General features: G+C 40.0%; 1 protein-coding gene across 2 annotated transcripts in view; it reads right to left on the reverse strand.

Moving 5' to 3' along the window:
• The window catches only part of LOC126095738 (protein ABHD18), a 182,846-nt gene that overhangs the window by 99,519 nt on the left and 55,800 nt on the right, over positions 1 to 27,527 (reverse strand). Inside the window, exon 6 of one of the 2 annotated variants that reach the window (XM_049910506.1) lies at positions 10,780 to 10,869. The exons of the other annotated variant lie outside the window; for it this stretch is intronic. Within the exon in view, the coding sequence (XP_049766463.1) occupies positions 10,780 to 10,869 (90 nt within the window). The remainder of the gene's footprint in view (positions 1 to 10,779; positions 10,870 to 27,527) is intronic. 2 annotated transcript variants of the gene reach the window in all.

Genomic DNA, 27,527 nt, shown 5'->3' on the forward strand with positions numbered 1-27,527 from the left:
GCATGCAGGCGACCAATCAAAAGGTACACCCTTGTGCAGAAGGCAGTACAGGGGGTGGGCTATAGTGGAAGCCCTGGGAATGAACCGGTGGTAATAGGCTATCTTGCCTAAAAAAGCTTGTAACTCCTTCAGTGATGTGGGCCGAGGAAGGTTGACGATACCTTGGACCAAACTTCCTAGTGGCTGGATGCCATGCCGAGAGATGGTGTAGCCCACATACTCAATGGACGGTTGGAAGAAGGTTGACTTATGCAGGTTGCAACGCAAGCCCACAGACCTGAATTTGAGAAAGAGGGTGCGAAGGTTGTGCAAGTGGTCCGTCGTGCTGCGGCCCGTGACAATTATGTCATCCAGGTAATTAATACAATGAGGGATTGTCGACGTGACATGCTCAAGATAACGCTGGAATATCGCAGGGGCACTGGATATTCCAAAAGCCAACCGCTGGTATTGGTAAAGGCCAAACGGGGTGTTGACGACTGCCAGCCGTTTGGACTCCTCATCAAGTGGTATCTGATGATAAGCCTCTGACAGATCGATTTTCGAAAAATAGTGGCCTCCCGCCACGGCGGAGAACAATTCATCAGCACGAGGCAAAGGATAGGTGTCCACCACCAATTGGGAATTAATGGTGGCCTTAAAATCGCCACAAAGACATAATTTTCCCGAGGGCTTCTTGACAATAACGAGAGGCGAAGCCCACTCACTGGAAGAAATGGGAAGAACGACCCCTAGGGCTGTCAGCCGGTCTAGCTCTTCCTTTACCTGAGGGCGGAGAGCCAAGGGGATCTGCCTCGCGCGTAGAAAACGCGGGCGAGCCGACGCCTTCAACATTAAGTGAGCTTCAAAATCTGAAACACGCCCCAGGCCCTCCTCAAAAATATCTGGAAAGTCTGAGATCAAAGATTCCAATGAGTGATAGGGAACGTCTTCGGAGACCAACTGTATGGTGTCAGCGATAGAAAAACCGAAAGCTTGAAAGGCATCCAGGCCAAAAAGGTTAGCGGAACTCGCATCACTGACAACAATAAAAGTAATAGGCCGAGTGACTGATTTGTAAGTCACGTCGGTAGTGAATTGACCCAGTAGGGGAATGAACTGTTTACCATAACCGCGTAGACGCCGGTAAACTAGCGCCAACGGGGGCGATCCAAGGTCGGAATACGTTTGTGCATTCAACAACGAAAGTGCCGCGCCCGTATCTACTTGCAGTTGTAACCGGCGCGACCGAACTGACACCTCGATAAAGAGTTTGCGTGTCGATGCGTCGGGAGCCTGGCCCGATGAAACTTCCTGAATGTCAACGTCCACGTCCTCTGTACTTGCTTCCTTCGATTCTTTTGAGGCTGAGCGGCAAACTTTAGCAATGTGACCGTTTTTATTACATTTGCGACAAACGGCCCAACGCTGGGGGCACTTCGACCGATCGTGATGTATATAGCACGACGCACAGGACGGCAACAGGGGCCGGCGGCCGGAATTCTGTTTACGCGCCGCGCGGGAGCGGCCGTAACGGCCAGATTGTACCGCTCGCACGTCGTCCACCCCGGACACAGTGGACGCGGCCGCACCGCCCTGAACCTCCGCGACGTCGCACCACGCCTCCAGCTGTTGACCTGCTGCGTGAGAGACTTCATACGATTGAGCAATGGACAGGACTTCCTCGAGGGAAGGGTCTTCTAACTGCAGGGCCCGTTGCCGGACCTCCCGATCAGGGGCCGAACGAACAATGACGTCGCGAACCATAACATGGGCATACGACTCCCGCGACTGCTCTGTGACAAAATGACACTTGCGACTAAGACCGTGCAGGGTAGCAGCCCACGCCCGGTAAGACTGATGGGGCTGTTTCTTGCATTGATAGAACTCGACCCTAGCCGCCACAACATGCGTGCGGCGGCGATAATATGAAGACAGCAATGAACACAATGCGTCAAACGACAAGGACGAGGGTTCCTGCAATGGCGCTAGCTGCCGCAAAACTTGATACAGCGAGGGAGATATCCAAGACAAGAAGAGAGCACGACATACCTCCGCATCGGCAACATGAAACGCCTGGAAATGCTGCCGAAGGCGATGTTCATATGCGTCCCAGTCCTCCGCCGTCTCGTCATACGGGGGAAAGGGAGGAGGGAACTGCGCCGGAGCAGACGGCGTGGAGAGCAACGCCGGAAGCACTTGTTTCACGGTGGCCATGAGCTCCGTCTGCTGCGCGACCAAAACCCGCACCAAATCCTCCATGCGGCGGAGAAACTGCGAAACCGGAACAACGACGCAACACGCGAAAGAAGATCCCATCCTCGTCGCCAATTGTGTAGTAACACTGTTCACGTTACGTCGACCTTCACTTAGCGTAGACCGGGACTGTGTCCTAGGCATGCCCGATGTTGACTGACTGCGCACGGCCTGTCCTGCCGGAGTTGTTGTTGTTGTTCTTGTTGTTACGCCAGCAGAGGTCGCGTCCGAATTCTCACGTGCCTTCTGGTGGATGGGACTCTACTGGCGGCAACTACCGTCTGTGACGCGCCGTGCCAATGTGCGCCTCCCGCGATCTTTCTGGTGGCTACTACAACTTGGAACATGAAGGAAAGCAAAGAGCACCTACTTCAGTATATTTAGTGTTGCAACTCTGAGGACTACAGCCAACAACAGCATAACCCGGCATTGCCTGCACCACACATACTTTCACTTGCGAATCATTCATTACACAAAAGTAACAAAGCAAAAATGACATCACTCAAGAAATCACACAGACTCCTACATACAAATATGTGTGTGAAGTGCTTCTCTCTTATGTCAAGTGCATAATGGCAGAAACGTGTTTGCTTCTTTGCAGCATTTACTGCATATCCCTGGAATTATGGGAAAGTCACCCACAACCCTTGGTTGGGGAGACTTGCTAGAAGGGATGAGAAAGAAGGACTGACTGTTAGGGACTTCACCTGATGAGATTTGAAAACCTGAGAGCTTAAAGTTGGAATGAAGGGTAGTAAGAAAGACAGAGATTACTGGGAACGAGCATTACATGTCCTTCATTCTCACCATCCATCTGGCCTTAAATTTACATAAATTTCTTCAGTTTCAGCATTTCTTTTCAGTGACACTTCCCTTCTTTGCTCCCTTCTAGTTGTCTACACCTTGTATTTTTGGTTGGTTGGTTTGTGGTATTAAAGGGACCAGACCGCTACAGTCATCAGTCCTTTGTATTTCTTTGTCGCCCCACCTCACATGTCTACCATGTATAATGCACTTAGCTTTCCGTTCTTATTAACTCTTGCATGATATTTTGTCAGTAATATCTGTTCTGCTAATTATCCTATCTTCCAACTTTAAGCTCTCAGATTTTCAATTTACCTCCATGGTAAATTTATTGATCCCTGCATTAAATTTACCATGGAGGTTGAACGTGATGGGATGCTTCCATTTTTGGACACTATGATATACAAAAAAACAGATGGTAATTTGGGACACAGTGTTCACCAAAAGCTGACGTACACAGATCGGTATCTGCATTCTAAGAGTTGTCATCCACGACACCAATGTAGTGGCATCCTTAAGACTTTGGTACTCAGAGCATATGCCATTTCCGATGTGGACAGTTTAACCCAAGAAATGCACATTTTATGGCTGTTTTTAAGGAAAATGGATACTCTGAGAAGCGGATCCATCGGGCTATGGAGTTTGGACCATCACCGGAGGTGCATGAAGAGGAACATAGATCGGTTGCCTTTATTCCTTATGTTGGGGGCATATCATTTAAGACTGAAAGAATTTTAAGGAATTTTAACATTAAGAGTGTATTCCATCGACCTTCCAAGATTAGGACACTGCCTTCATATGTGGCTATAACAGCCTGAAAAATCAACAGTGTCAGAACACTGCTTAAATGAGGGACATGGTATGAAATTTGACAAAACTGTGTTAATTACCAACACTTTCGGTTTTTGGAACAGTGTCTATAAACAGGCAATTGAAATTAGGTTGGCAGATAATTTAATTAATAGAGATAATGGGTTTCCTCACAGTGGGACGTGGAATCCTGTACTATCCCATATCAAAACAGAACATTCTTTGGTGTGGCCAGTCCAAGTGTTCAAAAATGATCCCTGAGTGTGATATATCGTTGCCGCTGGTGTTCTACTAAGGGCAGTGCACCTACCCAGTCTTGGAGGGCAGCAACCATGATAGGAGGTGCATACGTCATGTACGGTATGGTGGCCTCTATAGGACGTCGATTTGCAGCCTGGTGTCAGTTCTCAATGGGACTCATCAGCAGTAGCAGCATTCTCCTGAGCCTGGTGAATAGTTGGATCACCGAAATATTGAATTGGGTTGATTTTAGCATCAGGCAGCAAACCTGAAGCGACTTTCAAAACTAAGGAAAATATTTTGAGAATTAAACAAATAGCTTCTACAGATTTTTTTTAAAATTCATCTTTAGTAGTAGAAAATTTTGAAGTTGCAACTATGAGCTCCATACTGAGATTATCAGTATCCACATAGATTGATTTTATGAGAAATAATGTTTAACAAAAGCCTTTGGCCAAGGTCTAAACTGGCTTGTTGAGGTGTGGTCAAAAAGTAAATGGAATTTTTGTTTTTCTTAAAGAATCTTTATTTATTTGTCAGCATCAACTTTGCCCCGAAAGTAATTCCCCGCAGATATAATACACTTGTGCCCACACTTTTTCCAACCTTGCAAGTATTTCTAGAACTCACTTTATGTTGTGGTGTTCAGCTGCTTCAGTGATTCTGTTTCTATCTTATCAGTGGTGGCAAAACAACATCCTTTCGTGGTTCACTTCAGTCTCAGGAATAGAAAGAAGTGACAGGGGCCATGTCTGGTGAATACAGTGGATGAGGCAACATAACAATTAGTTTTTTGCCAAAAAATCATGAACAAGCTTTGAGGTGTGAGTGGGAGCATTGTCATGATGCAATTTCCATGAGTAGTATTGCCACTATTCTGGTCATTTTCTTCAGATTTCTTCACGCAAATGGCACATAACTTCAAAGTAGTATTCCTTATTGAGCATAAGAGCATAAGGCAGGAACTCATGATGCACTAGTCCATTATAATCGAAGAAAACAGTGAGAAACACCTTACATGTGATCAAACTTGTTGAAATTTTTCTGGGCTTGGCTCTTCAGGCAGTTTCCGTTGGGGCAATGGGGCCTTGGTTTTGATGTCATACCCTTATACCCATGTTTCATCACCTATTATAATCATCTTTAGAAGTTCTGGATCAGTGTCAACCTAATTCAGCAATTCCTGAGTGATGTCATTTTTGGTCAAAATTCAACAAGTTTGGAACAAAGTTTAGCACTACAAATTTCATTACCACGTCATCCAAAAGAATGGTCTGGCATGAGCCAGAGGATATGCTGACATCATCAGCAAGCAACCTCTCTGATGGTGATTCAGTGATTTTCCAGAAAAATTTTCCTTATTTCTTCCTTATCGTCGTCAGTAATTGATGTGTTAGGGCGTAAAGGACAGTCGTTGTCTTCAATGTCTTCTCAGTCCTCTTTGAAATGTTTATTCATTTTGTAAACTCTTGTCTTACTCGTAGTACATTTACCACAAGCTACAGTCAACATATCAAATGCAGTGCTCCACCTTATTCCATTTTTCAAGTAAAATTTAATGCGGATTCTTTGATAAATTTTTTTCAAAATTAAATGTTTGCCATGCACTCAAAAACACAAGTAACCTTTTTGACTGTCAACAATAAACTAAATATTCAAAACAACTGAAAATGCAAATATAGGTCAGAAACATGTGTACCAACAAAATAAAAAATATTTTGATAATTGGATGTATAAAGCTGATGAAATTTAAAAAATTTTGTTACTTTTTGATCACACCGCATACTTGTATGAGGTTATTCAGATACAATATTTTCTTTCTGTGTGCTGAGAGTAATCAAAGTCAAACTTGAGTGCTAAATCTGAACATTAAGCATTAAGATTACTGACATAACCAATGTACAGGGGAGCAGTCAAAGTGATATGAGACAGATGGCAAAAAAGTAAGTAGTTTTTTATTATTTCAAGAGAAATCATCATAACTGGTAATATATTTATCCCACTGAGACAATAGGGTCAAAGCCTTCATAGAAAAATGTTTGTTATTGGCTGTGGAACTTTGATCATACCCACACATTCACTCCTTCGCCCAAAGCACATCAATGGCCACAAATATCTTTCTTCAGAGCTCCAGAAGTATGGAAATAATATGGGGAGAGACTGAGCCTATGCAGATGGTGTGTAAGGGCTTCCCAACAAAACTTCTGCAACATAGTTGAAACAACTTTCACTTGACCCCTGTGGACAACATTTCCTCAAGCCTCTTCAGGAAAATAAAGTAAACATATTTAATAAATACTTCCTGGAAGTAGCTCCGCAGATACGCATAGACAGTTCAAGAGATAAAGTAATAGAACATACATGAAAATAAATACATGCAGCCAAATCCATTCAATCCATTCCCCACCAAAGAAATTAAGAGCATAATTAACTGTTTCAATAGCATAAAATATCAAGCCTTGATAATTTCTCAAGCAAATTACTAAAAATGTGTTCTTTGTAATGCAATAAATTCAGTGACATATACAGTACATCACTGACATGGGATATATGTCTGAACAAGCTGAAATATGCTACTGTCATATTCCTTTACAGGAAAGATAGTAAGACAGACAATAATAATTACCAACCAGTTTCACAGATTACCTGCTTATTAAAGATTATTATGGCAAGAACAGTAACACAACTCTCCCAAAGTGAAATACTTCTTCTCAGTTTGAATTCTAAGTTTTCAACACAAATGCCATTTGTCAATTCATTAATCAGGTTCTACATAATTTAAATGAGAAAGTATTACTATCTGGTATTTTCTGTGACTTGACGAAAAACATTTGATTGTGCAGTTTACAATATTCTCTTTGAGTCTGGGAGTAACAAAGTGTGGTGTCACTGCCAGACACCACACTTGCTAGGTGGTAGCTTTAAATCGGCCGCGGTCCATTAGTACATGTCGGACCCGCGTGTCGCCACAGTCAGTAATTGCAGACCGAGCGCCACCACACGGCAGGTGTAGAGAGACGTACTAGCACTCGTCCCAGTTGTACGACGACTTTGCTAGCGACTACACCGACGAAGCCTTTCTCTCATTTGCCGAGAGATAGTTAGAATAGCCTTCAGCTAAGTCCATGGCTACGACCTAGCAAGGCGCCATTAACCATATCTGAGAGTCTCACTTGTATCATCAAGAATGCTGTATACAAATGATGGATTAAAGTTAAGTATTCCTGGAGCTACGTACTTTTCTTTATAGCATTCATTATGTATCCTGTTCCAGACTTCACGCCAGTCGGCGTGAGTTGACGCGTGCCCTTTCGGTTTCCTCGCCTTGTGTCTAGACTGTCTTGTCTAGACACAACACAAAGCACTGTAACATACCTTTATACTTAAAGAAATTGACAAACTGTCCACCTTCCCTTACTACACTACCACAGATACTTGATTTTACATTTGCTAAACAGAATCTTCCTTCAACATAAAAACCATACTCCCACAGTAACCATTAATTCCATAGCTAAGCCAAACTCAGTTAAAATCATTAATACAGAGGAATTCAGAAATCTGAAGCTGGTCTGGAACACAACCGCATTTATCTATTTCACGGCTATGGCAAAATTACGCAGCATCCTATCTGTAAATGCAACTTCTGCTTCTTTATTTATTTTATCTTCTAATATAATCCTTGAGTAATCTAGTTCTGACATTCAGATTTCCATATGATTCACTTTTTACTTTAAATTTCATAATTTTTCTTCTTTATGTCCTGCAATACTCCTTTCAGCATTTTATCGATTTGATCCATTTTCAATTTGTGAACTCACTTTGTTATTTGCTGTCCTCATTCCTGCTTTCACTATAAAAATGACAGGTCTTCACCAATCATCCTAACATCCCTCAGGTCAATCTCTGACTCTATATGAAGGGCAGTTCACACAAAATCATTTCTCTTTCCTATACAATATTTCAAATAATTTCTTCAGTACTTTCATAGCTTTTAACTAAATGACACAGTAACTCCCCTTCCCATACCTCCTCCCTCCACCCCTTCTCCTCCCTCCACCCCTTCTCCCCCCTCACCCTTCTCCTCTGTTCCCTCTCCTCCATGTATAGTTGCTAGCCCTCACCAAAAGTGTTCCTTGTAAATAATTTTCTATTTCCTTTCCAGAATGATATGAAACTTCCTGGCAGATTAAAACTGTGTGCCCGACCGAGACTCGAACTCAGGACCTTTGCCTTTCGCGGGCAAGTGCTCTACCATCTGAGCTACCGAAGCACGACTCACGCCCAGTACTCACAGCTTTACTTCTGCCAGTATCTCGTCTCCTACCTTCCAAACTTTACAGAAGCTCTCCTGCGAAACTTGCATTCTGGAACCATCCCCCAGGCTGTGGCTAAGCCATGTCTCCGCAATATCCTTTCTTTCAGGAGTGCTAGTGGCTGGCTCTGGGCACTATGGGACTCAACATCTTAGGTCATAAGTCCCCTAGGAGTGCTAGTTCTGCAAGTTTCGCAGGAGAGCTTCTGTAAAGTTTGGAAGGTAGGAGACGAGATACTGGCAGAAGTAAAGCTGTGAGTACCGGGCGTGAGTCGTGCTTCGGTAGCTCAGATGGTAGAGCACTTGCCTGCGAAAGGCGAAGGTCCCGAGTTCGTGTCTCGGTCGGGCACACAGTTTTAATCTTCCAGGAAGTTTTCTATTTCCTTTCTCTCTGTCCGGTCCCTCCATTATCTTGATAATCATTTGAAACATAATTCTTTTTCTCAGCTTATTTCTTTTATTTTATTTGTCAGACTTTTTAATTTTAATGCATTCTGGTGAGAAGTTCTCATGCTTGACTTGTCACATGACTGCAACATGCTCTCTTGCATTACTGAATTTGAATCTGGTCTGTTACAATCTGCTGATGCTAGTGACTTGAACAAAGAAACATCAAGATAAAAAAAAGTTGAAGCTGAATCTGCTTTCCCATTTGTGTGTGTGTGTAACATTTTGCACAATGCAATAACTTGAAAATACTTTTGCTTGCAAAGATCTGAAAGTTAACAAAATGTATTTGATAAAACAACCCTTCCTTTGGTTAATATTTGTCACACAAACATTACATAAATCTGGACTCCTGTTTACCAGTATGTAATAGAGATAACCAAATATAGGGGGATGCTGCCAACACCAGGCTGTTGGTTCAATACAAAGAGACTGGAAAGCAAACGAACTGATAATGATTTCTAGTCTACAGAACAATCAGCAAAAATGATTAGAAATAGAACAAAACTTTTTTGAGATGGAGCAGCATCTGAGATTTCATACAGAATTTAGGTGGAATTGAATTCAATCCCTGTCTGGTCATCCTATTTTAGGCTTTTTATTATTTCTTCTTCTTTGTATTAGGAAACATTCTCTACACATTTTTGCTGCAATATTACGTGGGTGGAATTTCAAATGAAGTTACAAAATCCAGTAAAGACATATTTTCACCATTCACAGACCAAAGCCTATTTCCACATTCACTGATATGACTTTTGCATACTGCTTGTCTGACCAACTCCACACACTGAAATGTCCTTTAGAACCAGAATATTAGGTGACTTTCAGTTGGTAGACATCCCATTCTTGAACTACTGCATCTAAATCAATATCTTATGTCTAACAATGAAAAATAATCCATTTTTGACAATATAATGTAATTGGATGGAAAAAAAAATCTAATCACCACAAAGCAGAAAGAGAACACACATATTAAAAAAAGTTTTACGTATGCAAGATTTTGGGGCCAAGGCCTCCTTATTCTGGCAGAAGAGTTGAAGGGGAAGGAGGAGGGGTGAAGATAAAGGACTGGAGATGTTTAGGAAAACAGGTAGAGTTCGCAAAAGTCACCCAGAATCTTAGATCAAGGGAGACTTACCGGACAGGATGATAAGAAAAAGACTAATTGGTGGTCCTCTTCATACCATCTGATATGTCTCCCCTGACCCGAGGTTGTGGGTGACTTTTCCGAACTCTACCCCTTTTCCTAAGCCTGTCCAGGTCTTTCCCTTCGCCCCTCCTCTTTCCCCTTCGACCCTTCTGACAGAAGAAGAGTCCACTGGCTCTGAAAGCTTGCATATGTAAAACCTTCCTTTATATGTATGTCCTCCTGCCACTGCTTGGTGAGCAGACTTAATATCTTATGTCTGGTATCCTACCACAGCTTACAGGTGAAATAATACCAGAAAGTAGGCTGGATCTGAATAATCTATTTGAAATATGTCTCAACAGTGAATATGCAATGGGCATGGTCACACTGTGCTATGATTACTAAATAACAGTTTTGGAGTGTAGACTGAAATCTATTTTTTGTCTCACTGCCCATTTCTTCATGTTAGGCTACACATTCCAAAATCATGTGACTGCTTATAAAATACACACAAACAACCCCCCCCCCCCCCACACACACACACATATTTTCTAGATAATCATTTTCCATAGCACTAATTCTGTGCTAGCAATAGCAGTTTCTTGCTCACATCTACGTGTAAAGAGCAATATCTTATTTTTTAAAAATATGACAGTTACAAACAAGTTCCCAAAGAAATTATCTGCCGCAACATAATTACTGACACATTAATCAAAATACTGACAAACAATACTATCAATTTAGTACACTCAAACAAGTTACCTTCTTTAAAATATCATGAATTAACACAGTTGATACATACCTCAGTAAAAACAGATGATGCTGTAGACCAAGACAGACAAGGAACTAGTACAATAGGCTTTGGCCAATTTGTAGCTGCCAGTGATGCCATCTGATTTCAATGCAAAAGCATTTTAAATATTTATTGGAATTTGATTAAACAGGTTCAAACATATAAATTTTCTAGCAAGATGACATATGACTACTGGAAGCACTAACAAAAGCTGCTGAAAGGCAGACTCAACTGTATTTTACTTTAGAATACTTTACAAGGTTATGAACTTACCTGCATATAGACCCATGGTAATTATAAATGTAAAAAACTGATATTTCATAGCAAATCAAGCAGGTATAATCACAAACGATGCCCATGGGGTCTCTTGCTTATCAACTGATGGAATAACTATCATATTCAAACAAATCTAATCTGATTTACTCCTAAGAATTGGCTGACTTCAGGGTAAAATATTCCATTCCACACTATGTGTAAGTCATCAGTGGGTACAAGCAAAAAGATAATACAAGAGACAGCACTTGGTCTCAGAGACAAGAGAGCAGCAGATCAATTTACAACACAACAAGGCAGGCAAGGAAGAATGTTATTAATGACTGTATGACCCAGAAAGAGCACAGAAAGAAAACCACAAGAAGGAAACATTCAGGAATATTGTGAATGCTGCATAAGAACACTACTGTTTGAAGTTAATTAAGTTTTTGCAGAAAATTCTCACAAACTAAGGATAAGAAAACAATAGTTTACTGAGTTTGTTATAACACAGTAAAACATTGTTTAAAGAGAGGGTATTCTGTTACAGAAACCACTTCTCTACAGAAAACAAATTATTTTTAGGTACTAATGACAAAAATGGTTTACAAGCATCAGAATCCAATTTTTCAAAAACAACGGGAAACTGCATTATTGCCTGGTTCTATAAAAGGTTTCTGGTATATGCTTAGGAGTGTTTCTAAGTCCATCAATGTATTAAAGAAAACAATGGAAACTCCAGGTAGGGATATTAACAAGGTGGAAAAAGACAGAATGTTATTTAGCGTGAAGAAAAAAGACAGGCACAATTAAAATACACTCACATGAAGCTTTTGGCCACAGTCTTCATCAGTAAAAATGAGACACATACAATTCACACAGACAAGCAAGCACACCGCATCCACACACAACCGTCATCTCCACCATCTCGGGCCGGAATGCAACTATCGCGTGGGATGTAAGCAGCAACCTGAAGGAGGCAGAAAAGGGTAAAGGATAGTTGTGTATGGAGGTGGAGGTGGTGGTGGGGGGAGGGGGGAGAGGGGGAGAGAGAGAGAGAGAGAGAGAGAGAGAGAGAGAGAGAGAGATGAATGCTGTCTGGTGGAGTGTGCAGGGACCAGACTGCCAATAGGTGCATTGTCAGGAGGCTGTGGGGCAGGGAGATGGAGAAAAAAGTGGTGTTCTGTCACCCACCCAATCTCCACAACATTCTATTTCACCCCTATGCCACTCCCAATCCAAACCCCTTACCACGAGGATCATATTCCTGCGGCAGACCCAGGTGCAAATATGCCCAATCCATCCACCCAGCACTTCCTGCTCTTGTTCTGTCACAGGTTTAACCTACCTCATCAGGGGCAGAGTCACCCATGAAAGCAGCCATGTCATTTACCAGCTCTGCTGAAATCATTGCACAGCTTTTTATATTGATATGATTACCAATCAGCTGTACACCAAGGTGAACTCCCGTCGTCAAACTGTGGCCAAGAGCAAAGACCACCCTGTACAACAACATGCAGCTGAATGTAACACACTTGATTTCAATGGCTGCTTCACTACCCCACCAACAGCTTTTCTGAACAGTGCAGATGGGAGTTATCTTTATAATGCATTCTCTTTTCCCGTAATTATCCTAGCCTCAAACTATGGTAACATACTGTCCCTGCACCCTCCACCCAACAGTTTCCACCCCTTCTGTCCTATCATCTCCTCCCTATTCTCACCTCCCACCCCATTTATTTGCAGCCCTTTGCCAACTCATCCACCCTCTTTCCCCACTCTTCTCATTTTTTGTTCCTTTTTATTCCACCTCCCAGCCCAACAACCTCCTGACACTGTGCCTTTTGGAGTCTAGTCCCTGCACATTCCAGCAGACAGCATTCGTCTCTCTCCCCACCCATACACTACTATCCCTTCCCCTACCCTGCCCCCTCCAGATTGCTGCTTGCATCCCACATGATAGTTGCATTCCGACGTGACATGCTGGAGCTAGCGGTCGTGTGTGTGTGAGGTGTGCTTGCTTGTGTGTGAGTGAGTGAGTGGTGTGTGTATCTCTTTTACTGATTCAGACTGTGGCCAAAAGCTTTATGCGAATGTCTTTTAATTGTGCCTGTCTGCAACTTGATGTGTCTTCTTCACGGTAAGTAGCGATCTGTCTTTTCCTACATCGTTAATGTATTAGAGCAGTATTTTCTTATTGAATTACAAGAATTATTAACGGAGAAGTATAAAAATAGAAGCATCAAAGGTATTAGTATTGTGCTAAAAAGTGTCAATATTATAAGCAAACTGTTACAAAAGATAGTGGGCACACAGCAAATAATGACTAAGCAAGGTGTTCAGAAGTTATACATTTTTTTTTTATTAAGTACACAATCAATGCTGGTTAACTGGAAGCATGTAAAAGTCAATAAGGAGTAAATCTCTATGGTTTTAAATATGCAATGATACCTCAGAAATCCTCTCAGCACAGTAAATTATGGTCAGCAGTTAAAGTGTTGTACCTGTGTCAGAAAAGAATTATTACTGCAGTTACATTGGTGTTGCTTTCAAATTTAAGGCAATGAAGTGCATGGCCAGAAGCCAAAGGTAACATTTTAATTAAAGAAGGACAAGCACAGTTTCTTCTCTTTGCAGAAGGGTCCTTGACACAGTAACTTTTCTCAACTTTTGGAATAAACTTTTCTCAGTAGTGTATCAACCCAGCAGGCTCTCTTCCTTTCAGTTCTTCTTGCTCTCTGATTCAGCAGGAGCTCCATGTGTAACATCTAAACACAGATGCTAATAACTATGCACATACATGAAACACCTAATTCCACTGTATAAGTTTGACGCTTGAGAAAAGCTGGAATTGAACATAAAAGAAAAAGGAAGTTCAGAGATACTCTTGTTCACCAACAATAAATATTACCTCCATGTGTTTAAAAATTAAAAACAGATATGCAGATGAAACAGCACAAATTAGAGGAAATGTACTTATTGTGTCACATACATAGGCATGATTATAACTGAAAGACTCAGCAGAAATATACAGTTTACAAGTTTAATCTTAGATGTTAAAAGTTTTGGACATTGAGCTCTACAAGCCACTAAAGAATATTGTAAAAAAATATGTGAAAATTTGATGAGTTGAGGGATCTGGTGCTAAATAAAACAAACAGTGTAAGCTCTTCCCCACTACAAGCTCCACAGCATGTACCTGCAGGGCTCCATGATATTAGGCAGTGGTCTGTTAATGTCATGAGTCAATCGTTGGGTAGATACATATAAACAGTTCAGCTTGCTTGAGTCTGAAACAGCTTTCTGAGACATTAAAGCCTCTGATGAAGTCTCCAGCAGGGGAAGATGAAATTTCAGGCAGAGAATTATGCCTAGGGCCACAGCTTTATGTCCATACACCAAATATCAGAAATATACACACTCTCTATTGGCTGAAATTAGTATCGGTGATCCACAGAGTTCTATTCTTGAGCTGTTGTTTTTCAATATGTTTATAAATAACCATGGATCTTGTCATTGGTGGGGAGGCTTGCATGCCTCAGCAATACTGAAAGCTGTAACATAGGTGCAACCACAATGGAGGGGTATCTGTTGAGAGACCAGACAAAGGTCTACTTCATGAAGAGGGGCAGCAGCCTTTTCAGTAGGTGCAGGAACAACAGTCTGGATGATTGACTGATCTGGCCTTGTAAAATAAACCAAAACAGCCATGTTTTGCTGGTACTGCAAACAGCTGAAAGCAAGAGCAAACTACAGCTGTAATTTTTCTAAAGGGCATGCAGCTCTACTGTATGGTTAAATGATGATGGCATCCTCTTGGGTAAAATATTCTGGAGGTAAAACAGTCCCCATTTGGATCTCCAGGCAGGAACTACTTAGGAGTATGTCATCCCCAGGAGACAAAACTGGCATTTTACAGGTTGGATTGTGGAGTGTTAGATTCCATAATTGGGCAGGTAGGTTAGAAAATTTTAAAAGGGAAATAGGTAGGTTGAAGTTAGATATAGTGGGACTTAGTGAAGTTCGGTGGCAGAAGGAAGAGGGCTTTTGGTCAGCTGTATACAGGGTTCTAAATACAAAATGAAACAGCTCTACTGCAGGATCAGGTTTAATAACAAATATGAAAAGAGGCATGTTGGCAAGCTACTATCAACAGTATAGAGAATGCATTATAGTAGCCAAAGTCCACACATAGCACAGTAGTTATGTTATGTTATGTGGTTTATTCATCTCATTACATACAATTTTCAAATCATTTGATTTGATGTACAGGAGACATGTCAAGGTTTACAAAAGAAACTTTTTTCACTTTTTAAAGAGAAATACAAAAGTTTACATTATATTTTACATTTCTAAGTTTCAGCTACACATGTACATAAAATAATAAATGTATTACAATCCCTGTGTTCAGATTGTGAAGCTGTCCTCAATGAATTCATCGACAGAATAATAACACTTTTCCACCAGTAAAGAGCAATCTTTTCAGTGAACCAATCTCCATTTTAAATATATTACTGCCTTTTATTTTATTGAAAATTTTTAACCCCATATACTCTGGCGTTTGGGCATAAAGTTTTAAACGATGTGTTGGAAGTTTGAAGTTATCTCAGTGGCGAGTGCTGTAGTTGTCGTCAAAACGGAAATTGTCTAGTGTATGTTGATTTCTATATAGGAACACCACCATCTCATATATGTAAAGTGAGGGGATAGATAGTACTTTTAAATTTTTTAACAGTGGTCGACAGGATTCCCGTTTTTTTGCAACACACATGTTTCTAATTACTTTCTTTTGTAATACTAGGAGCCTAGTGACATTTGCTGAATTTCCCCAGAAGATTATGCCATAACGAATAACTGACTCAAAGTAGCAGTGATAAACTATCTTTCTGGTATCCATGTTTGTGGCACCTGACAAAATACACATTGCAAATGCTAAGTTGTTCAGTTTATTTGCTAAGTAATCTATGTGTGTAGTACACGTTTATATGTCAACAAGCTCTGCTGATGATGAAGAGATTGAAGAAATGATGAAGAGATAAAAGACACTATTCAGATGGTTAACAGTGATGAAAATTTAATAGTGATGGGAAGCTGGAAATCAATAGAAGGAAAGGGAACAGAAGTGAAAAGTAGCAGGTGAAGATGGACTGGGGGAAAGGAATGGAAGAGGAAGCAGCCTGGTAGAATTTTGCACAGAGCATAATTTAATCATCACTAACAATTGGTTTAAGAACCAGGAAAGTAGGTTGTACAACTGGAAAAGACCTGGAGACAACGGGATGTTTCAGTCTAATTATATAATGGTAAGACAGAGATTATGGAATAAGATTTTAAATTGTAAGACATTTCCAGGGGCTGTTGTGAACTATGGTCACAGTTTATTAAACTTAAGAAACTGCAAATAATAATAATAATAATAATAATAATAATAATAATAATAACAACAATAATATTTGGAAATTAAGGAGATAGCAGCTGGATGAGATGAAAGAAAAAGAGGTTGTTGAGAGTTTCAGAGGGAGCATTAGGCAAAGATTGACAAGAACCGGGGAAAGGAATACAGCAGAATACAGTTGGGTAGCTTTGAGGGATGATAAACGAAGGCAGCAGAAGGTCAAATACGTAAAAAGACAAGGCCTAGTAGAAAACCTTGGATAACACAGGAGATATTGAATTTAACTGATGAAACAGGCAAAAGAGAATACAAACATCTAAAAAACTAGATTGACAGGAAGCACAAAACGACTAAGCAGTAACGGCTAGAGGATAAGTGTAAGGGTTTAGAAGTGTATATCACTGCTAATAGAAATCCTTGGGTAACAGAAGAGATATTGAATTTAATTGATGAAAGGAGAAAATATAAAAATGCAGTAAATGAAGCAGGCAAAAAGGAATACAAATGTCTCAAAAATGAGATCAACAGGAAGTGCAAAATGGCTAAGCAGGGATGGCTAGAGGACAAATGTAAGAATGTAGAGGCGAATATCACTAGCGGTAAAATAGATACTGCCTACAGGAAAATTAAAGAGACCTTTGGAGAAAAGAGAACCACTTGCAAGAATATCAAGAGCTCAGATAGAAACCCAGTTCTAAGCAAAGACAGGAAAGCAGAAAGGTGGAAGGAGTATATAGAGGGTCTATACAAGTGTGATGTTCATGAGAATAATATTGCAGAAATGGAAGAGACTGTAGATGAAGACGAAATATGAGATATGATACTGCGTGAAGAGTTTGACAGAGCACTGAAAGACCTAAGTCGAAACAAGGCCCCGGGAGTAGACAACATTCCATTAGAACTACTGACAGACTTGGGAGAGCCAGGCCTAACAAAACTCTACCACCTAGTCAGCAAGATGTATGAAACAGGCAAAATACCCTCAGACTTCTAGAAGAATATAATAATTCCAATTCCAAAGAAAGCAGGTGTTGACAGATGTGAAAATTACCGAACTATCAGTTTAATAAGCCACAGCTGCTAAATACTAACACGGATTCTTTACAGACGAATGGAAAAACTGGTAGAGTTCGACCTCAGGAAAGATCAGTTCGGATTTCGCAGAAATGTTGGAACACATGAGGCAATACTGAGAAAGGAGGATATAAGATGAACATCAACAAAAGCAAAACGAGGATAATGGAATGTAGTCAAATTAAATCGGGTGATGTTGCAGGAATTAGATTAGCAAATGAGACGCTTAAAGTAGTAAATGAGTTTTGCTATTTGGGGAGCAAAATATCTGATGATGGTTGAAGTAGAGACGATATAAAATGTAGACTGGCAATGGCAAGGAAAGCATTTCTGAAGAAGAGAAATTTGTTAACATCGAGTATAGATTTAAGTGCCAGGAAGTCGTTTCTGAAAGTATTTGTATGGAGTGTAGCCATGTATGGAAGTGAAACGTGGATGATAAATACTGTAGACAAGAAGAGAATAGAAGCTTTTGAAATGTGGTGCTACAGAAGAATGCTGAAGATTTGATGGGTAGATCACATAACTAATGAGGAGGTATTGAATAGAATTGGAGAGAAGAGAAATTTGTGGCACAACCTGACTAGAATAAGGGATCAGTTGGTAGGGCATTTCTGAGGCATCAAGGGATCACCACTTTAGTATTGGAGGGCAGCGTGGAGGGTAAAAATCATAGAGGGAGACCAAGAGATGAATACACTAAACAGATTCAGAAGGATGTAGGTTGCATTAGGTACTGGGAGATGAAGAAGCTTGCACAGGATAGAGTAGAATGGAGAGCTGCATCAAACAAGTCTCTGGACTGAAGATCACACATCCACACACACATTGCTAGGGAAAAGATATATACCACCTACAAGAAAATTAAAAATGGCTTTGGAGAAAAGAGAAGCAGCTGTATGAATATCAAGAGCTCAGATGGAAAACCTGCCTAAACAAAGAACGGATAGCTGAAAGGTAGAAGGGGTACACAGGGGGTCTTCATACAAGGAAATGTACTTCAGCACAATGTTATAGAAAAAGGAGAGGATGTAGATGAAGAGGAGGTGGGAGATATGACACTGCATGAAGAATTTGACAGCGTACTGAAAGACCTATGTCGAAATAAGGCTCTGGGAGTAGATAACATTCTATCAGAACTACTGACAGTCTGTCAGAACTACTGATAGTCAGAGCTCTTCCACCTGGCTTGACTTTGAGAAGAATATAATAAGTCCAATCCCAAGGAAAGCAAGCACTGACAGTATTACCAAACTATCAATTTAATATGTCATGGTTGCAAAATACTAACATTAATTCTTTATAGGGGAACTGAAAAACTGGTAGAAGCCAACCTCGGGGAAGATCAGTTTGGATTCCAGAGAAATGAAGGAATACATGAGGCAATATTGACTCTACAAGTTATCTCAGAAGAAAGGCTAAGGAAAGACAAATCTATGTTTACAGCATTTGTAGACTTAGATAAAGTTTTTGACAAAGTTCACTGGAATGCTCTCTCTGAAATTCAGAAGGTAGCAGGGGTAAAATACAGGGAGTTCTTACTGAACCACTCTTGTGTGTTGAAGTAGTTATTTGGTGATGAAGAGGCTTGCACACAATATAGTAACATGGAGAGTTGCATGAAACCAGAGTTTGTATTGAAGATGACAACAACAACAACAACATAAATGAGTTATTCCATGAAATGCAGTGCTTGACCAAGAAAATGAAGCACCTAAAAGACTTGGACAGATGTCAATATAACATCATGCATGTAGGTACCATTGGTGAGTATGTAGTTGATTCAAGTTGCAACTCTGTCAAGTAGAATAGCCACCGGAGTGCATTAGTGCTGTTTGTGTTTAGTGTTGTTACCAGACCTGGTAGGGTGTACGAAAAGTTTGAACAGCAACAAATGTTAAGTAACCACTGTGAAGGACACAGAGATGCCACAAACTAGTGTGAGACATCGCTATTAGCATCTGAAAAGAGTTTGAAAGTGTCATCACTTGGCCAGCTGGTTGAATTGTGTGATATCAAGATTAGGGTGTAACGGTGGCTCAATATTGGACTGAATGGGAATGTGACGGGAAGCATTTTCGTCATCAAGCTTCCAGTTCAGCATGTCTGACCATCACAAGAGAAGATTTCCCTTACTGTGCACCAGCCCTGTTGTACGCCAAGTATAACTTAACTGCTTTGCATCTGTGCCTGTAATATCAGAACAAGTAATGGACTCCTTGCAACATCCCGTATTATCCTGAACCATTGGTCAGAGACTAGAAGCAGAGAATTACTGTCCTCTGCGTAGGGTGCCATTAACACCACAATACAAAAAGCTGCATTTGGAATGGTACTGTGATCAGGAAGGATGGACCACTGATGAATACCATCACACTGTGTTCAGCTATGAATTGTAGTTTTTAACTATACTAGATAATAATCATTTGCAAGTATGGTGGTAACCTCTTCTTTCACTGATAGGGAGAGACACAGCAGTGTTACACTTGGCATCATGGTATGGGGAGGTATGAGGTGTAACTTTAAGGTCACACACTGGTAGTGTCTGAGGACACTGATGCTACAATACGACTTCTTGCTCCCTCATGAGTAACCCATCATTTGACAGTATCTTGGTGACATTTTTCAACAGGAAAATGCTTGTACATACATGGCACTTGTCTCTATGAAACATCTGCATGATGTTGAGGTATTGCAATTGCCAGAAAGATCCACAGATCTATCCCTGATAGAACTTGTCTCGAACCAACTCAGAGTCAACTTCGTCCCCGTGCCAGTATGGGGGACACATCGAGGACCAATTGCAACAGCTGTGGGCCAATTTGCTTCAGGAGAGGATACAACAGGTTTATGATATCATTCCCAATGAAATCAGTTCATGCATCCAGGCCAAAGGGTTCCAACTTCATACTGATAAGATCGTTTTTTGTAATTTTACTCAATTCGATAATCCACCTGTGAAGATTCATTTCATTTCCTTCTTCCCTTCTAGATGCTTCATTTTTTTTTTGTGTCTGGAGTGTATTAGTCTGTCATCAGCCGTACAGATGATACAACTTTATTTACATTGTGTGATAAAATTTCAGTTCCTGATAATGTGATGCACAAACCACTGGGCTCAGTTATAAACCCCTTTGTAAACCAAACAAAATTCCAACACCTTCTGTTAGGTTAGTTTAAGAACAGATGAAATTGATGGAAATGGAACATGTGTGCTTGCATTACTATGAAACTATTTTTTTATGATGTATTACACTGCTAAGTTATCTAGCACTGCTACTGTGTGAAATTTGTCATAGCTTAAGGATACAGTTCAAGGTTGAAAAATCAGTCACACATTGATCTGTCACAATAAATAGTACCTTGATAATGCAAACCATTTACTTCCTTTTTACCAGAACTTGTAGAAAAGTAAAGTAATAAAGTTTTAGGAATTCATACTGAGCCTTAACATAACTGGGAGAACACGTAATGTGTAAATCATTTGCTGTTCTATAGCATGTTTCTTTTTGTTGAATCATGGATTTGGTGGAGGTCATGAAATGTTCAAGCATTGATCAGCAGAATGACATCATAGATGGAGAAGCGGTTGTCAGACAGAAGACCAGGCATCATTCAGCAAGAGAGAAAGAACACTCATTCAGTAAGCCAATGCCATGAAAGATGGTAGCCAACATCCTCCAAAGCCAAACTTGCAATTTCTTACAGCTCACGCATGGCTTCTGGAGGTGCTGACTAAACAAGCAAACCAGGGCAAATGAGTCATTACAAGCGGCCGGCTCACTTATATCTCCCCCAAATCAGACCCTTATTCTTAGATATTTGTTGTATCCAGCAACATACAAGGACATACAGTATGGCATGCAGCACATTCTATGCCAGCTGATGATAACAACTTGCAGCACAAATGACACAACCATCCACCATAAATGGACTTTGCCACTGTGGTTGCAGGGTCTCACCTGAGCTGAAATATGCAGGCAGTCAACTTGTAGCTTCCACTCTGTTCGGGGGAAGACATCACTTCTGTCCTGTTAGGTGAATACCTACTGTTGTCGTCGAACTTCCTGATGGGCTGTGAGTTTGAACCTGAGCCAGCTTGCTGCCCAGCTACAGTGTCACTGTCATCCAGCTTGTGCAGGCCTACAACATTACTGGCCATTGCCAGGAGTGGGCACATACCATTTTCAGTTGGCATGCTGATGCTCATGGTTGTATCTTGCTATACCAAGCAGCACGGCTCATTGTTGTGAAACATGTAAAGTAGCAGGCATGGTCAGCCATTCAGAAAAACTGTTATGTTAGAAATATACTTAATGGTTCTTCGCGTCATTGCATTTCGTTCTCTCTCTCTCTCTCTCTCTCTCTCTCTCTCTCTCTCTCTCTCCCTTTTTTTTTTTTTTTTTTTTTTTTGGGGGGGGGGGGGGGGGAGTGACTGATGGAGGATTAAACATGTCATTATTGGCACCACAGAGGGGAGGGGGAGAAACATTGTGAATTTTAGCAGCTCAGATAGCTTGTGTGAGAGCAGAGCTGGCAGATATAGCAGAGAAAATAAAGGTTGAGAAGGAAAAAAACATTGCTTTGGGAGCAGGAAACGCAAATGGTCAAGAAGGGAAAGAAGTGGGCTTTGCATGGCGAGTTACTCCAATGTATGTAGAGAAGAGGCAGCAACAATGGGATGATAAGTGGATTAAAAACAGGGACCGGCATGGTTGTCTGACAATAAATTTGTGCAAAATCTTAATACGTTAAATGTGCGGATGTAGGTAGTAATGAGAAAGAAGTTAATGGTGTACTTCAATAGTGAGTAATATCAAATTACTAACTGCAATACCTTGTGATAATGCAGAATATGAATTATCTATAGGGCCAGACACAGAGAATGTGAGCTGTACTGAAACAAATGAGTGTTTGAATAGCAACATGGATGGTAATAGTTTAGGCGTGGTAGTATCTACCCTGTTGGGTAATAATAGGTGTTGTGGAGAGGCTGTGGAGTTGGGCCATATCTACAAGGAATTGCATGTTCCAATTATTTCTGTGCCATGCAGATTGGAACTACAGATGGTAATTTTGTTTTAGATACTGCAAGGATACACAGAAAGCTATTGATAATGTTAATTGTGTTGTAAAAGTCGTAGATAATGACACAACAGGGATACATTTATTTCTTAAGGACACAGATTTGTTGCCACCTGTGATTGCACTACCTCCTCAGAAGGGGGAGGGAGAAAGAGAAGAAAGGGGAAACACGCTTGTAAGGCTAACAGTTGGGCCAACAAGTAAGAATGCTACTGGGAATGTGTGCCTGAGGATTAGGAGGTTTTTAAATTTGATTATACTGGCAATGTTAAAGGCACTGAAGGAAAGAGGAAATGTCATGTAATTGTTCTTTGGCAGCACATCCTTGAAATTAGGGAGACTGTTTCAGCTGAGAGTGACTGCTAAAACCAGCCAAACTGTGTAAGAAATCATAAAGATTAAATTCACATTATAAAGTGCCACAAGGCAAGGGAAGCTGTTTTGGTTGAGAAGAGGTACAAGGAAGCATAGCATTGCAAGAAGTCTATCTTTAATCAGCTTTGAAGTAAAGGGAATAAGTGAAACCATTAACAAATATCTTGTGTCTGGTAGTGCCATATGTGGTTTTTGTATAAGCATAGTTTTAACAATGTGTTCCTGAGAAGCTGTAGGGGAAACTTTTGTTGCAAAGACAAATTTCCAAATGATGTACCAAAGCAGTGCTTTAAAACCATCTGATAAATAAGAGGAATGCTGAGCATGAGAAATTAAGTGGAACCATTTGCTGTTGTAGTATTAAGGAACATGTTGAGAAGAGAGAGTTTCAAAATTTTATTTTACTAGTTTGTTGTGTAAGTAATGTTCTATAGAGCAACGCTGTCCCCTGCTGTCCCCTTTTAATAAAGCTTAGTGTAACAACAGTTTTAAACATCTACATTCATGTATTCATGTCTCTATACTCTTATGTTAGGAACAACAATACAGAATGAGTTTCAGGGAAAGAAATCCTTCACTATGACACCATAACTAAAGCTTGTTTTGACATTCCAAGGCACAGGTTAGCAGAAACTGGAACATACAGGAAGTGAATGTTCTTAGAATCTTTCAGAATCAACCTTTTTTTTTATCAACTATGCCACTTGTAAATTATCTCACTTTGATCAACGAAGCCACGTATAATTTTTGGAACAAAATTGCATAATTAGCTGTCAGATAACCTATTTTATAAATGAACAGAAAATAGTTATATGACATGCATATCACTAACATATGATGGGATCTATACCCTTTGACTTACCCACACTATTACCAAGTATCTGTGATTAAGTCTGTCTCACTGGAAGTCATCGATGTCAAATAAGGATTGCTCATTTATAAAAATTAAGAGTAACAACATTTGAGTCATTAAACCTCTCAGTTACTTGGAAATAAGCAAAAGCACAATGCAAATTCAAAGTTTAGCTCCATGGAGCCTATTCCTACACAAGTTTATTGTTATGTGGAATGGGTCTGGGAATGCCTCACAATATTCTTAAGGTCATCTATTTGGCTCATTACTTGGAAAATACTGATGATGGTGATGGTCAATAGGTTTTGGAAGGAGGGAAGGAGTAATGAGCAGACTAAAGCACAATTTAAACACAGCCTCCCTTATTAAGACTATTCAGCATGGTGGTACATCATAAAACAATCACTCGTGAAAAAAATTTATTTTGATTAAAGATAAAAAAGTCACTACTGAATGGAGCAATACATAAAATAAAGTCAAGTAAAGGCAATCAGTCACTTATAGCAGACCGATGTGGTGAGCACAAAGACATATAACAGGAAACAGCATTCAGCATTGAGCTCTTGCCCTTTTTTTTAGCAAAAATACACACGTTCCCATATACAACTACAGAGATAGACGCACCATAATGTACATGCCCACAGTAGCAGCAAGACTCTTGCTACTGCCAGCACGTACATGTGTGTGTGTGCATGGTTGTGTATGTAAATATGTGTACTCTCACTAGAAAAAGAGCAAGAGCTTGAGCGCTAGAGTTAACTATTTTGTGTTACGCATTTCTGTGCACCACGCGCCAGTTCTCTATAGGTAGGTGGTTGCCTTTCCCTCATTTTACATATTTTGGCAACAATAAAGTATATTTAACAATCAACTATTGGAGTGGAATTAAGCTTTAAATACATTCAGAAAATAAATATCTTCTGTTAAATTCATGAAAAAGATCTGAAGCAGCTTGTTTTATCCATGTTATACACACAAAATGAAGGGGGAAGTACAAGTTAAAAAAACAATTTATAAAAAGTACAGATCCCATACGCATATGTAGACATGTTCTGGATATGTTCTAGATATAGATACAGATGTAGATAAGATCTACTTATGTTCTGTATACTTCATGAAGAAACAGATCCTATTATTCACCAACTGCCATCACACTATGAGTAAAACAATCTCATTAAGGCAAAGACAGTGAATTATGTTACTCTGGATGCTACACCAGGATAGCTGAGGCCCTTGAAACTGGCTCTAGGGTTTGCCATTAGATGGCATTATGTAGATTCTGCAATGTTTCCTAAAAAGCAATTGCTCAGCTACTTCAATGAAGATGTCATGCAACTGTGCCGAGGAAATGTTGTGGAGTTGATTTTACACAGCCAGCCATGACTTCATTTCCTGTGCCAATCTCTGCACCTCAGAGTACCACAAATACCCAATATCCTCAATTATTTGTTGTATATATTCAAATACATATGGTCTCGAATAGTTTTTGCCCTCCAGAGCTCATGTTAATACCATGGAAGTTATTCCTTGACATCATAATACATGTCCTATATTCAAATACATATTGTCTTGAACAGTTTTTGCCCTCCAGAGCTCATGCTAATACCATGGAAGTTATTCCTTGAGATCAAAATACATGACCTATCATCCTGTCCCTTCTTACAGACTTTTTTTTCCATATATTCCTTTCATTGCTGATTCTGCGGAGTTTACAAAAACATAATATGGGGGAAGACTGATAATAGTATATTCTACAAATCTTTTTAGAAACTGTGTAGTGTCACACCTTTAAAACCATCTGTTAACCTCATGAGAATGATTAATGCCAAACAACAGGCGTTCAAGGGAGGTGTAGAGTATCATGAGCTATTTGTTCTGTTTTGCACTCCATAGTGGTACTGTCTTGTAAACTAACGTGATAAAAGGAAGCACTAATACTGGAAAGATTATTAGTTTTTAAATGCTTTCTAAGGTAACTATATTAATTATAACTATATTAATTACTTAGAAGCTGAATTGTTAATATCACTATTTACAAAAAAGATAGTTATTTAATTCTGATAAATATCACAAGTTAGTGAAGTTCGGTGGCAGAAGGAACAGGTCTTCTGGTCAGGTGAATACAGGGTTACAAACACAAAATCTAAAAGGGGTAATACAGGAGTAGGTTTAATAATGAATAAGAAAATCAGAACGCAGATAAGCTACTACAAATAGCATAGTGAATGCATTACTGTAACCAAGACAGACACAAAGCCAATAAACACCCAGTACAACATCACAAGTTTATATGTCAACTAGCTCTGCAGATGATGAAGAGATTGAAGAAATGCATGATCAGATAAAAGAAATTATTCAGATAGTTATGGGAGACAAAAATTTAATAGTCATGGGGAACTGTAATTAGATAGTAGGAAAAGGAAGAGAAGGAAAAATAGTAGGTGAATATGCACTGTTGGGAAGGAATGAAAAAGGAAAATGCCTAGTAGAATTTTGCACAGAGCCTAATCATCACTAACACTTGGTTTAATAATCATGAAAGAAGGCTGTATATGTGGAAGAGACCTGGAGAAACCGGCACGTTTCAGATTGATTATATAGTGGTAAGACAGAGATTTCCGAACCATATTTTAAACTGTAAGACATTTCTAGGGGCAGATGTGGACTCTGACCACAATTTATTGGTTATGAACTGTAGATTGAAACTGAAGAGATTTGCAAAAAGGTCACAGATTAAGGAGATGGTACCTAGATAAACTGAAAGAACCAGGTAGCTGAGAGTTTCAGGAGGAGCATTAGGGAACGATTGACAAGAACAGGGGGAAGGAATACAGTAGAAAAAGAATGGGTAGCTTTGAGAGAAGAAATAATGAAGGCACCAAAGGATCAAGTAGGTAACAAGATAAGGGCTACTAGAAGTACTTGGGTAACACAAGAGTTATTGAATTTAATTGATGAATGGAGAAAATACAAAAATGTGGTAAATGAAACAGGCAAAAGGGAAAACAAACAAGTAAAAAATGAGACTGACAGAAAGTGCAAAACGACTAAGCAGGGGTGGCTAGAGGACAAATGTAAGGACTTAAAAGTGTATATCGCTAGGGGAAAGATAGGTATCACATAAAGTAAAATTAAAAAGAGATCTCTGAAGAAAAGAGAACTGCCTCTATCAATATCAAGAGCTCAGATGGAGATACAGTCCTAAGGGAAGAAGGGAGAGTTGAAAGGTGGAAGGAGTATATAGAGGATCTATACAAAGGAGATGTACTTGAGGGCAATATTATAAAAGGGAAGAGAATGTAGATGATGATGATGAGATGAGAGATATGATACTGTGTGAAGAATTTGACAGAGCACTGAAAGTCCTAAGTTGAAACAAGGCCTAAGGAGTAGACGGCATTCCGTTAGAAACGTAGAGTGTATAATAATTGTTTATAATAATTACATGTTATTTATGGTTGTTCAAAGCAGGAAGACTTATTAGAGGTTAAGTGAAAATTTTAGAGACTTTGACACACTAAGCCACAACATTCGGAAGTGGCTGCAGTCAAACAAAGAAGGTCGACACATGTGTGACACTGGTCATGTTTCTGACCAACTTGAGAAGGCCAATGATCAGCAGAGTTTGTGCAGCAGCAGTCAGTAATTCGACAGATCAATGACTGAGCAGATGGGCAATGCTTCCAAGTAGAACAACGGCCAGCACTCTTTGCACATCAGTGG

This window comes from Schistocerca cancellata, chromosome 8 (assembly GCF_023864275.1).
Source record: "Schistocerca cancellata isolate TAMUIC-IGC-003103 chromosome 8, iqSchCanc2.1, whole genome shotgun sequence".
Lineage (NCBI taxonomy): Eukaryota > Metazoa > Arthropoda > Insecta > Orthoptera > Acrididae > Schistocerca > Schistocerca cancellata.